The sequence below is a fragment of the Neoarius graeffei genome, chromosome 6 (assembly GCF_027579695.1).
Source record: "Neoarius graeffei isolate fNeoGra1 chromosome 6, fNeoGra1.pri, whole genome shotgun sequence".
In the NCBI taxonomy this organism is placed as follows: Eukaryota; Metazoa; Chordata; class Actinopteri; order Siluriformes; family Ariidae; genus Neoarius; species Neoarius graeffei.
In genome coordinates, this window is record NC_083574.1 from 42,447,813 (window position 1) to 42,461,953 (window position 14,141).

The following is a 14,141-nucleotide window of genomic DNA, read 5'->3' on the forward strand; positions in this document are numbered from 1 at the left end:
ATTATGTCCTGCTGTCACAACTACGCTTTCACCAGTAACAAGGAGGGTGATTGTCCAGTTCAGTGTGTATTACTTCATTTCCTTTTGAGACCATTGTGCACATCAAGCAACCACAATATTTCAAACTGAACACAATCATCTCATACAGAACAATCAAAAGCCCTTCCATGTAAACTAAGAGACTCAGAGATATGGTACCAGAAGTACCAGGAAGACTGAAACAACCGTCTCAATAAGACCATTCATCAGATGACCTCTTTTGGGAGTATCGTTAGAGAAACTCAACTTTGTTCCACTTTTTCAAAAGACACTTACATTGTACTGACAACTTCTTTACAGTTTTATTAGCATCTGAAATTGTAAAAGTATCTGAAATTGTCCTGCTGGTATCTTTGACACTAGAATAAGACCAAATAATTATTGAGATTATTAATGCATTTGTGCTTAAGTCACAGGTTGAAGAAAGAGAGAAAGTGTGAACGAGGAGAGACATTACCCCTATAATCACATTTTTAGTGAAAACAGGATGCAAAAGATTTCAATTTTTGTATACAGGTTTGGAGTTTGACAATGTTGAAAGGTTCAGCACAGCAGGATCAGATCAATCTCTGGCTGCTATTCGCTATTTAACTTTATCACTCACGTTCAAACACTCGTCCCTACCTTGCTCACATCGACTGTAGAAAAAAAAGACAAATCAAGTATAAAATATCATCTTTATGATAATGCATTGCAAAAATGTATATAAATTAATAAAATTACCCTATGCATACCATCATAACTTAATATTATCACTGTAATGGAAACAAAGTCAAAGGTTTCACACAGGCTAAAATCAAATGTCTTTCAAACACATGTTGGAAAATTACGTTTAAAGACAGTTATAAGTTCAATTCAACTTGTTCTGGTCTATTCAACAACTCAAGCAAATCTTATGGTCAAATAACACTTTCTTGGTTTGACTACAAAAAAAAAATCAACAATTTTGTAACCATGGACTTTTCCGATCCACTCTTTTTCCCATGACACGACCATCAATCCCAAATTTTACAAATCAAAAATATTAAACATCAATATATTTAACCAAACCTCTTAGAAGCTTTTAATTAAAACATACAGTATTTTTATGTTTTGGATAAAAAGCAATACTTCGATTCGTCAGCTGTTGATATTCTAAAAATCCACAGCAAAGCTGCAACTTTCAGTTTCAAATGAAAATTAATTCCTCACACAAGATGGCAAATAAATAGAAATGGAACTTAATGAACATAAATAAATAGATAAATAAATGAGTAAACAGTTCATTCCAGGCATTAGTATTCACTCTCTCTCTTTCCATTGGAAGATGTGTTAATTTGTGTCCAATGACAGCAAAGTAGTGCACCATAGTCACGGCTCACCAACGTGGGTTAAAACAGGGCGAGTCCATTTGAGGTCACACAGAAAGAGGAGCACCTGACCGGATGTTTAAAAAGCATGTCCCCTGGTTAGTTCGTCTGGAAGTAGGCAGGGCCTCAGGAAATAGTGGGATGGGAGGGGCCAGTTGGCGGGACTAAGGTATACTGGAGCGATGTGCCAGACATTTAAAAGGATCATAGGGAAGTCCGAGGGAGGCGTCTTTTAGTTCGTCTTCTTGAAGCGTTATCACAATATTAGTACTACAAACATGAGGGAAAGAAGGAAGAAAAAAGAAAAGAAAATTATGCTTTATAGAATGATACATCCTTAAAATTACCTACTTCTGATATAAAGAGTGAAAAATGCTGCAGACAAAACATGTTAAATATCTAAAACATGGAAAAGACATACAGTGTACACAGATATATACAACCCCGATTCCAAAAAAGTTGGGACAAAGTACAAATTGTAAATAAAAACGGAATGCAATGATGTGGAAGTTTCAAAATTCCATATTTTATTCAGAATAGAACATAGATGACATATCAAATGTTTAAACTGAGAAAATGTATCATTTAAAGAGAAAAATTAGGTGATTTAAAATTTCATGACAACAACACATCTCAAAAAAGTTTGGACAAGGCCATGTTTACCACTGTGAGACATCCCCTTTTCTCTTTACAACAGTCTGTAAACGTCTGGGGACTGAGGAGACAAGTTGCTCAAGTTTAGGGATAGGAATGTTAACCCATTCTTGTTTAATGTAGGATTCTAGTTGCTCAACTGTCTTAGGTCTTTTTTGTCGTATCTTCCGTTTTATGATGCGCCAAATGTTTTCTATGGGTGAAAGATCTGGACTGCAGGCTGGCCAGTTCAGTACCCGGACCCTTCTTCTACGCAGCCATGATGCTGTAATTGATGCAGTATGTGGTTTGGCATTGTCTCATCTCATCTCATTATCTCTAGCCGCTTTATCCTTCTACAGGGTCGCAGGCAAGCTGGAGCCCATCCCAGCTGACTACGGGCGAAAGGCGGGGTACACCCTGGACAAGTCGCCAGGTCATCACAGGGCTGACACATAGACACAGACAACCATTCACACTCGCATTCACACCTACGGTCAATTTAGAGTCACCAGTTAACCTAACCTGCATGTCTTTGGACTGTGGGGGAAACCGGAGCACCCGGAGGAAACCCACGCGGACACGGGGAGAACATGCAAACTCCACACAGAAAGGCCCTCGCCGGCCCCGGGGCTCGAACCCAGGACCTTCTTGCTGTGAGGCGACAGCGCTGGTTTGGCATTGTCATGTTGGAAAATGCAAGGTCTTCCCTGCAAGAGACGTCGTCTGGATGGGAGCATATGTTGCTCTAGAACCTGGATATACCTTTCAGCATTGATGGTGTCTTTCCAAATGTGTAAGCTGCCCATGCCACATGCACTAATGCAACCCCATACCATCAGAGATGCAGGCTTCTGAACTGAGCGCTGATAACAACTTGGGTCGTCCTTCTCCTCTTTAGTCCGAATGACACGGCGTCCCTGATTTCCATAAAGAACTTCACATTTTGATTCGTCTGACCACAGAACAGTTTTCTACTTTTCCACAGTCCATTTTAAATGAGCCTTGGCCCAGATTAGACGTCTGCGCTTCTGGATCATGTTTAGATATGGCTGCTTCTTTGAACTATAGAGTTTTAGCTGGCAACGGCGGATGGCACGGTGAATTGTGTTCACAGATAATGTTCTCTGGAAATATTCCTGAGCCCATTTTGTGATTTCCAATACAGAAGCGTGCCTGTATGTGATGCAGTGCCATCTAAGGGCCCGAAGATCCCGGGCACCCAGTATGGTTTTCCGGCCTTGACCCTTACGCACAGAGATTCTTCCAGATTCTCTGAATCTTTTGATGATATTATGCACTGTAGATGATGATATGTTCAAACTCTTTGCAATTTTCCACTGTCGAACTCCTTTCTGATATTGCTCCACTATTTGTCGGCGCAGAATTAGGGGGATTGGTGATCCTCTTCCCATCTTTACTTCTGAGAGCCGCTGCCATTCCAAGATACTCTTTTTATACCCAGTCATGTTAATGACCTCTTGCCAATTGACCTAATGAGTTGCAATTTAGTCCTCCAGCTGTTCCTTTTTTGTATCTTTAACTTTTCCAGCCTCTTATTGCCCCTGTCCCAACTTTTTTGAGATGTGCTGCTGTCATGAAATTTCAAATGAGCCAATATTTGGCATGAAATTTCAAAATGTCTCACTTTCGACATTTGATATGTTGTCTATGTTCTATTGTGAATACAATATCAGTTTTTGAGATTTGTAAATTATTGCATTCCGTTTTTATTTACAATTTGTACTTTGTCCCAACTTTTTTGGAATCGGGGTTGTAATTACACTGACACCAAGACAATGATAAGCAGCTTTGGGAATTAGTAACTTTAATGCATTACACTAAACGAAGGGTGTTTTATATGTGCATGATGATAAAGCTGTGCTATCACTCTGAACCGGTTGTATATTAACTAAGGGCTCTATCGTTGCTCAGAGGGATATTCAGGTTACAATCTTTTATAATTGGTTCAACCCGACCGCATGCCAAAGCAAACAAACTCAAGCGCTCTGAACTTAGGTACAAAGCACTGTGTACAGTATCAGCATGCCCAGTTATGACTTTGATAAACAGTGTGCTAAAAAGATTCTTAAGGTCATATAGTACAAAGCATCTACTACGTCTGCTCTGCTCGGTAACTAAACAGAGGGACGAAGTTCCTCTGTAGGGAATGTTACCTGCGAGCCGTGAACACTCTCTCACTCCTCACTTGTCGGGAGAGTGGCGGTACTGATGCAGCAGGCTACTGACAATCTACAAGAGACTGATAAATTAGACAGATATACAGGAGTGACAGTCAGGGTTAGTGACACACACATGCACACTAGGACACGCTAACAGAGCAGGAAGGAGTTATGAGTGAAAAGTAAAACATGACAGTGGAGTTAACAGGGGACGTCAATCACACACAATTAATGTGTGGAATTGAATGGATTATATTTCAACCTTTTTTTAACCCTTTGATGCAAAACATATGCACACCCCTTCTAATGCGCAACATGGGTCAAAAAAGACCCGCATTCATTTTCCAGGTTATTTCATGCTGACTGAGTTTTTCTTTGCTCTATCTTTTGAAATCAATTTATTTTATGATTGAATATTCCAAGTATTCTTTAAATGTCTTGTTTTTAATTACCACAAATCATTAATTTAATTTTTTCTTTCCTACTTTATGAACAAAAATACTTTTTATATTACTACACATGGGTCATCCAAGTGTGATTTAAAATTAAATGTCTTAATACTCATCTCATTATCTCTAGCCGCTTTATCCTGTTCTACAGGGTCGCAGGCAAGCTGGAGCCTAACCCAGCTGACTACGAGCGAAAGGCGGGGTACACCCTGGACAAGTCGCCAGGTCATCGCAGGGCTGACACATAGACACAGACAACCATTCACACCTACGGTCAATTTAGAGTCACCAGTTAACCTAACCTGCATGTCTTTGGACTGTGGGGGAAACCGGAGCACCCGGAGAACTTGCAAACTCTGCACAGAAAGGCCCTCGCCGGCCACGGGGCTCGAACCCGGACCTTCTTGCTGTGAGGTGACAGTGCTAACCGCTACACCACTGTGCCACCCTGTCTTAATACTATAATAAGAATTTGTTTCAAGTAATTACTTTAGCAGTGAATGGGGCCAGTTATTTACTTATTAACTATGTAGTTAGCTAAGCCAACTACAATAAAATTAGCTAACTAAAGTAGAATATGTCAACAGCTCGGTATCTAATAATAATTACTTGTAACTTTCTGACAAGTAATCTACTCACTCTCAAGGTAACCTAAACATAATCTATTTTTTTCTAAGGTAATGTTAGAACAATTGAAAAACATTACTTCCATGTATTAGATGGGCAAAGGGCGCTGTGCTGAGCTGTGAAATGTCTGACACAAGCACAATTCACAGTTCCCACCAAACGCTGGAGTAAATGCATGCGGGTCGGTTCTGACCCATGTGTGTAAACTTGATGTAGAATTACAAAAGCTGTGCTTGTTCATAACTTAAGAAAATAAAAATAAAAATGATGATTTGTGCTAAACAAAAACAAGATATTTACTGCATATTTGGAAAAGTAAATGACAAAATGAATTTATTTCAAAAGTATATCATAGAAACACTCAGCCATACATGAAATAACCTGGAAAATGAATGCAGGTCGTTTTTGACCCATGTTGTGCATTAGAAGGGTAGTGATACAAAAAGGGCTTTTATTCAAAAAGTAAGAAAGGAAAAAATAAAATAAGGATGTATGATGATCAAAAACAAGTTAATTGAGGAATACCTTGAATATTGAATGATGGAATTAATTTATTGCAAAGATATAGAAGATAAAAACTCAGCCGGGTCACTTTTGACCCATGTTTTGCATCAAAGGGTTAAATAAAAAATGAAGATTAAGTAACTGATGAGAATACTGTAATGTCCTTTCAATGGTCAAAAGTTTATGGATGGATAAAAATGTAGAATTTAGACGATGTGGTGATGATTGTTAAAAGGTTATTCAAAAAAATCAAGCATTTTGGTGGTAGAAAGGGTGGACATAAAACAAAAAACAAAAACAAAAAACATGAAGAGCTTGTACAGTTGTTTCAGTGAATGCATGGTAAATGGGATTCATTACAAGGTTGAGGGAAGTGAAGGGTGCTGAAGGTGCTAAGGGTGCAAGTGCAGCCCCTACTGGCAGGTCTGACTGTTTAAATGTAAGAGATATGACAGACAGACAGACAGACAGACAGACAGATAGATAGATGATCATAACTACTGCTACTACTACGACTATTGCTAACAACAGCAACAACAACAACAATAATAATAATCATCATCATCATCATCATCATCATCTTAACTGAATAACTTAATTTTAAAATATAATACAGTATTTGCAGTCGGGTCCATATGTATTTGGACAGGGACACAATTTTGGTAATTCTGCTCTGTGTATCACCACAGTGGATTTGAAACGAAGCCATCAAATGTCACTGAAATGTATCATTTCAACTTTAATTCAAGGGTGTAAAAATATACTGCATTAACAATTAAGGAATTATAGCCATTTTTACGGGCGGCACGGTGGTGTAGTGGTTAGCACCGTCGCCTCACAGCAAGAAGGTCCTGGGTTCGCGGCCAGCAAGGGCCTTATTGTGTGGAGTTTGCATGTTCTCCCCGTGTCTGCGTGGGTTTCCTCCGGGTGCTCCGGTTTCCCCCACAGTCCAAAGACATGCAGGTTAGGTTAACTGGTGACTCTAAATTGACCGTAGGTGTGAATGTGAGTGTGAATGGTTGTCTGTGTTTATGTGTCAGCCCTGTGATGACCTGGCGACTTGCTCAGGGTGTACACCGCCTTTCGCCCGTAGTCAGCTGGGATAGGCTCCAGCTGCACAGGATAAGCGGTTACAGATAATGGATGGATGGATAGCCATTTTTACATAGTCCCTCCGTTTTCACAGGCTCAAAAGTAATTGGACAAGCTAACATACAATGGTGCTTGAAAGTTTGTGGATCCTTTAGAATTTTCTAGATTTCTGCATAAATATGACCGAAAACATCATCAGATTTTCACACAAGTCCTAAAAGTAGATAAAGAGAACCCAGTTAAACAAATGAGACAAAAATATTATGCTTGGTCATTTATTTATTGAGGAAAATGATCCAATATTACACATCTGTGAGTGGCAAAAGTATGTGAACCTTTGCTTTCAGTATCTGGTGTGACCCCCTTGTGCAGCAATAACTGCAACTAAACGTTTGCGGTAACTGTTGATCAGTCCTGCACACCGGCCTGGAGGAATTTTAGCCCATTCCTCCGTACAGAACAGCTTCAACTCTGGGATGTTGGTGGGTTTCCTCACATGAACTGCTTGCTTCAGGTCCTTCCACAACATTTCGATTGGATTAAGGTCAGGACTTTGACTTGGCCGTTCCAAAACATTAACTTTATTCTTCTTTAACCATTCTTTGGTAGAACGACTTGTGTGCTTAGGGTCGTTGTCTTGCTGCATGACCCACCTTCTCTTGAGATTCAGTTCATGGACAGATGTCCTGACATTTTCCTTTAGAATTTCCTGGTATAATTCAGAATTCATTGTTCCATCAATGATGGCAAGCCGTCCTGGCCCAGATGCAGCAAAACAGGCCCAAACAGGTTGTTAAGCTGGAATGCAGTGTTTTCCTTTCTCCAAACATAACGCTTCTCATTTAAATCAGAAAGTTCTATTTTGGTCTCATCTGTCCACAAAACATTTTTCCAATAGCCTTCTGGCTTGTCCATGTGATCTTTAGCAAACTGCAGACGAGCAGCAATGTTCTTTTTGGACAGCAGTGGCTTTCTCCTTGCAACCCTGCCATGCACACCATTGTTGTTCAGTGTTCTCCTGGTGTTGGACTCATGAACATTAACATTAGCCAATGTGAGAGAGGCCTTCAGTTGCTTAGAAGTTACTCTGGGGTCCTTTGTGACCTCGCCGACTATTACACACCTTGCTCTTGGAGTGATCTTTGTTGGTCGACCACTCCTGGGGAGGGTAACAATGGTCTTGAATTTCCTCCATTTGTACACAATCTGTCTGACTGTGGATTGGTGGAGTCCAAACTCTTTAGAGATGGTTTTGTAACCTTTTCCAGCCTGATGAACATCAACAACACTTTTTTTGAGGTCCTCAGAAATCTCCTTTGGTCGTACCATGATACACTTCCACAAACATGTGTTGTGAAGATCAGACTTTGATAGATCCCTGTTCTTTAAATAAAACAGGGTGCCCACTCACACCTGATTGTCATCCCACTGATTGAAAACACCTGACTGTAATTTCACCTTCAAATTAACTGCTAATCCTCGAGGTTCACATACTTTTGCTACTCACAGATATGTAATATACGATCATTTTCCTCCATAAATAAATGACCAAGTATAATATTTTGTCTCATTTGTTTAACTGGGTTCTCTTTATCAACTTTTAGGACTTGTGTGAAAATCTGATGATGTTTTAGGTCATATTTATGCAGAAATATAGAAAATTCTAAAGGGTTCGCAAACCTTCAAGCACCACCGTAAATATAAGCATCGTTCTTAATACTTGGATGCAAATCCTTTGCAGTTAATGACCTCCTGAAGTCTGAAACCCATGACCATGACTTACAAATGCTAAGTTTCCTCCCTTGCGATGCTTTGCAGGCCTTTACCGCAACTTTTTTTTTTCAAGTATCTAATTGTAAAATTTGATATTTTTGTTTGTGCAATAGTTACATGCAGCATTTATACTGACATAAGCCAGTGGAATGAAATTTTGTTCAAATGTGCATTCTGAATGACAATAAAGTTATCTATCTATCTATCTATCTATCTATCTATCTATCTATCTATCTATCTATCTATCTATCTATCTATCTTCAGTTGCTGCTTGTTTGTGGGTCTTTCTGCTTTTAGTTTTGTCTTCAGTAAGTGAAAAACATGCTCAATTGGGTTGAATTCCCGAACAGTTAATGTAATGTTTTTATTAAACCCATTGAAATAAAGCTGAACGTAGGACACGTCAATCACATCTTGACTTCTGGTGCATCTTCAGTCGCACCCAATTTTATACCGCATATGCCTAATTATACCCACATTTATAACCTGATTTATTATTTTTTTATCTTTAAGCTACAACCCCGATTCCAAAAAAAGTTGGGACAAAGTACAAATTGTAAATAAAAACGGAATGCAATAATTTACAAATCTCAAAAACTGATATTGTATTCACAATAGAACATAGACAACATATCAAATGTCGAAAGTGAGGCATTTTGAAATTTCATGCCAAATATTGGCTCATTTGAAATTTCATGACAGCAACACATCTCAAAAAAGTTGGGACAGGGGCAATAAGAGGCTGGAAAAGTTAAAGGTACAAAAAAGGAACAGCTGGAGGACCAAATTGCAACTCATTAGGTCAATTGGCAATAGGTCATTAACATGACTGGGTATAAAAAGAGCATCTTGGAGTGGCAGTGGCTCTCAGAAGTAAAGATGGGAAGAGGATCACCAATCCCCCTAATTCTGCACCGACAAATAGTGGAGCAATATCAGAAAGGAGTTCGACAGTGTAAAATTGCAAAGAGTTTGAACATACTGTATCATCACCTACAGTGCATAATATCATCAAAAGATTCAGAGAATCTGGAAGAATCTCTGTGCGTAAGGGTCAAGGCCGGAAAACCATACTGGGTGCCCGGGATCTTCGGGCCTTTAGACGGCACTGCATCACATACAGGCATGCTTCTGTATTGGAAATCACAAAATGGGCTCAGGAATATTTCCAGAGAACATTATCTGTGAACACAATTCACCGTGCCATCCGCCGTTGCCAGCTAAAACTCTATAGTTCAAAGAAGCCGCCATATCTAAACATGATCCAGAAGCGCAGACGTCTTCTCTGGGGCAAGGCTCATTTAAAATGGACTGTGGCAAAGTGGAAAACTGTTCTGTGGTCAGACGAATCAAAATTTGAAGTTCTTTATGGAAATCAGGGACGCCATGTCATTCGGACTAAAGAGGAGAAGGACGACCCAAGTTGTTATCAGCGCTCAGTTCAGAAGCCTGCATCTCTGATGGTATGGGGTTGCATTAGTGCGTGTGGCATGGGCAGCTTACACATTTGGAAAGACGCCATCAATGCTGAAAGGTATATCCAGGTTCTAGAGCAGCATATGCTCCCGTCCAGACGACGTCTTTTTCAGGGAAGACCTTGCATTTTCCAACATGACAATGCCAAACCACATACTGCATCAATTACAGCATCATGGCTGCGTAGAAGAAGGGTCCGGGTACTGAACTGGCCAGCCTGCAGTCCAGATCTTTCACCCGTAGAAAACATTTGGCGCATCATAAAACGGAAGATACGACAAAAAAGACCTAAGACAGTTGAGCAACTAGAATCCTACATTAGACAAGAATGGGTTAACATTCCTATCCCTAAACTTGAGCAACTTGTCTCCTCAGTCCCCAGACGTTTACAGACTGTTGTAAAGAGAAAAGGGGATGTCTCACAGTGGTAAACATGGCCTTGTCCCAACTTTTTTGAGATGTGTTGTTGTCATGAAATTTAAAATCACCTAATTTTTCTCTTTAAATGATACATTTTCTCAGTTTAAACATTTGATATGTCATCTATGTTCTATTCTGAATAAAATATGGAATTTTGAAACTTCCACATCATTGCATTCCATTTTTATTTACAATTTGTACTTTGTCCCAACTTTTTTGGAATCGGGGTTGTATAAAACAGAAACCTTAAACTATGTTTAGCAGCAATTACAAATTAGAATCTCAATTCTGGAGTGTTAATTCTCTTTCAGAGGCAGGACTAAACTATAGAACTGTAGAAAAGGAATTTACAGTGGGGTAAAAAAGTATTTAGTCAGCCACCAATTGTGCAAGTTCTCCCACTTAAAAAGATGAGAGAGGCCTGTAATTTTCATCATAGGTACACTTCAACTATGAGAGACAGAATGAGGGGAAAGAATCCAGGAAATCACATTGTAGGATTTTTAATGAATTCATTGGTAAATTCCTCGGTAAAATAAGTATTTGGTCACCTACAAACAAGCAAGATTTCTGGCTCTCACAGACCTGTAACTTCTTCTCTAAGAGGCTCCTCTGTCCTCCACTCGTTACCTGTATTAATGGCACCTGTTTGAACTCATTATCAGTATAAAAGACACCTGTCCACAACCTCAAACAGTCACACTCCAAACTCCACTATGGCCAAGACCAAAGAGCTGTCAAAGGACACCAGAAACAAAATTGTAGACCTGCACCAGGCTGGGAAGACTGAATCTGCAATAGGTAAGCAGCTTGGTGTAACCAAGCTGAAACCAGATGAAACCAACATAGAACTTTTTGGTAAAAACTCAACTTGTCGTGTTTGGAGGAGAAAGAATGCTGAGTTGCATCCAAAGAACACCATACCTACTGTGAAGCATGGGGGTGGAAACATCATGCTTTGGGGCTGTTTTTCTGCAAAGGGACCAGGACGACTGATCCGTGTAAAGGAAAGAATGAATGGGGCCATGTATCGTGAGATTTTGAGTGAAAACCTTCCATCAGCAAGGGCATTGAAGATGAAACGTGGCTGGGTCTTTCAGCATGGCAATGATCCCAAAGGAGTGGCTTCGTAAGAAGCATTTCAAGGTCCTGGAGTGGCCTAGCCAGTCTCCAGATCTCAACCCCATAGAAAATCTTTGGAGGGAGTTGAAAGTCCTTGTTGCCCAGCGGTAGCCCCAAAACATTATTGCTCTAGAGGAGATCTGCATGGAGGAATGGGCCAAAATACCAGCAACAGTGTGTGAAAACCTTGTGAAGACTTACAGGAAACGTTTGACCCCTGTCACTGGCAACAAAGGGTATATAACAAAGTATTGAGATGAACTTTTGTTATTGACCAAATACTTATTTTCCACCATAATTTGCAAATAAATTCTTTAAAAATCAGACAATGTGATTTTCTGGATTTTTTTTCTCATTCTGTCTCTCATAGTTGAAGTGTACCTATGATGAAAATTACAGGCCTCTCTCATCTTTTTAAGTGGGAGAACCTGCACAATTGGTGACTGACTAAATACTTTTTTGCCCCACTGTATCAAGTAATTCTAGCCCAGGTTTGAACAAGCAGGTTTTTTTTTTCACAGAACGAGTTTTCAGAAGGTTTGAGCTATACATATTTATTATTTTAAACGTAACAGTCCCCTTTCTGTGCGCTGTTAAATAAACCATAAAGTTGGCACACAGAAGAACAGCAGACTGGTTTCCACCTTAATTTTCTACCACCCCATGATTCATACACCTTACATCAAAATGAGCACTACTGCGGCACTATGACATAACCCAAGCTAAGAACAAAATACACCCCAGAGAAATAAACACACACTCTTCATATGTGTTACATCAAGCCTATAATCAAAACTGTACAGTACTGTGCAAAAGTCAAGTTTGTTTGTATAGCGTTTTTAACAATAGACATTGTCCCAAAGCAGCTTTACAGAATTTTAATGACTTAAAACATGAGCTAATTTTATCCCTAATCTATCCCCAATGAGCAAGCCCATGGCGACGGTGGCAAGGAAAAACTCCCCCAGACGACACGAGGAAGAAACCTCGAGAGGAACCAGACTCAAAAAGGAACCCATCCTCATTTGGGCAGCAACAGACAACATGACTATAACATTAACAGTTTTAACATGAAGTCAGTTTCGTTGATGTTATAAACTCTTCATTGATGGAAACTTGAGTGCAAAACTGTTCATGACAACCGCAGTCCTAAAGTTAGCAAGTCAACTGTAGTCCTCAGCCATAAAAGCATTACTGTAATGTCCAGAACGTCTTCCAAGTGTGACTTTCAACTTAGTCTTAGTCACCCTATATTTTTTTTCATACAAACTTTGTTCTAGATTTCTATTTTATGACTTCTACATTATCGAGTCAGTACAAAAACATTTTAGAGTCCAAATGTTCATTTTCCAGCACAAAATTACATGTTACAGAAAAAAAGTTAGGGGCGGCACGGTGGTGTAGTGGTTAGCGCTGTCGCCTCACAGCAAGAAGGTCCAGGTTCGAGCCCCATGGCTGGCGAGGGCCTTTCTGTGTGGAGTCTGCATGTTCTCTCCGTGTCCGCGTGGGTTTCCTCCGGGTGCTCCGGTTTCCCCCACAGTCCAAAGACATGCAGGTTAGGTTAACTGGTGACTCTAAATTGAGCGTAGGTGTGAATGTGAATGGTTGTCTGTGTCTATGTGTCAGCCCTGTGATGACCTGGCGACTTGTCCAGGGTGTACCCCGCCTTTCGCCCGTAGTCAGCTGGGATAGGCTCCAGCTTGCCTGCGACCCTGTAGAACAGGATAAAGCGGCTAGAGATAATGAGATGAGAAAAAAAAAGTTTGTATCTGAGCAGCATATTCCATAAGAGAGCACTTTTCAGATTAAGAAAGAAAACATAATGAAGGCTGCTGAGTTTTGGTGCAAAATGAAGAAGCGAGTGTGACGGTCAAAGTGTCCAGAAGAACTGTGGCTGGTTCTGTAAGATGCTCAGTAAAACCTACAGCTCATCTCCTTATCAAACTGCACTCACTGTACCGGAGACTACTATTTTTTTTTTTTAAAGCAAAGTGTCGTCTCACACCAAATATTGATATTGTTTCATTTATTATGGCTTACTGCTGTTTATAGTATTTTTTTTAAATATTGAAACATTTCATTTCATTATTTTTAAGCCATTTTTGGTCTACAGCATTTCTTTATACGTGCCTAAGACTTTTGCACAGTACTGTATATGGACCCATAAGTATCCACAAACATCCCAGATGAATCACCTTATGAGACAATCTGTCTAAGCTCAGGGTTCATCTTAAATCATCCTGATCTAATGTAGGATGCCTGAGACGCATTACTGACCAGAACTCAGGTCAAATGTGTTTTGGCCCATAGCCCTTATGCATTATGATAAATGACGTATCCTATACAACAGACTATACTCCACAGCCTGTTGGGACACAGCTAATGGATAGTGCAGGGCAGACATAAGGGCATATCCTGAGTCTGCATAATGCACACACTGCATTACCATATGCTGTATCTTTAAATAGCACAGA

General features: G+C 39.9%; 1 protein-coding gene across 1 annotated transcript in view; it reads right to left on the reverse strand.

The window, feature by feature from the left end:
* Positions 1 to 1,572: 1,572 nt before the first annotated feature.
* The window catches only part of bicd1a (bicaudal D homolog 1a), a 120,893-nt gene continuing 108,324 nt past the window's right edge, over positions 1,573 to 14,141 (reverse strand). Inside the window, exons 8-9 of the mRNA XM_060923684.1 lie at positions 4,199 to 4,274; positions 1,573 to 1,658 (exon numbers count right to left, since the gene is read on the reverse strand). Coding sequence (XP_060779667.1) covers positions 4,227 to 4,274 — 48 coding nt within the window. The 3' untranslated portion in view covers positions 1,573 to 1,658; positions 4,199 to 4,226. The remainder of the gene's footprint in view (positions 1,659 to 4,198; positions 4,275 to 14,141) is intronic.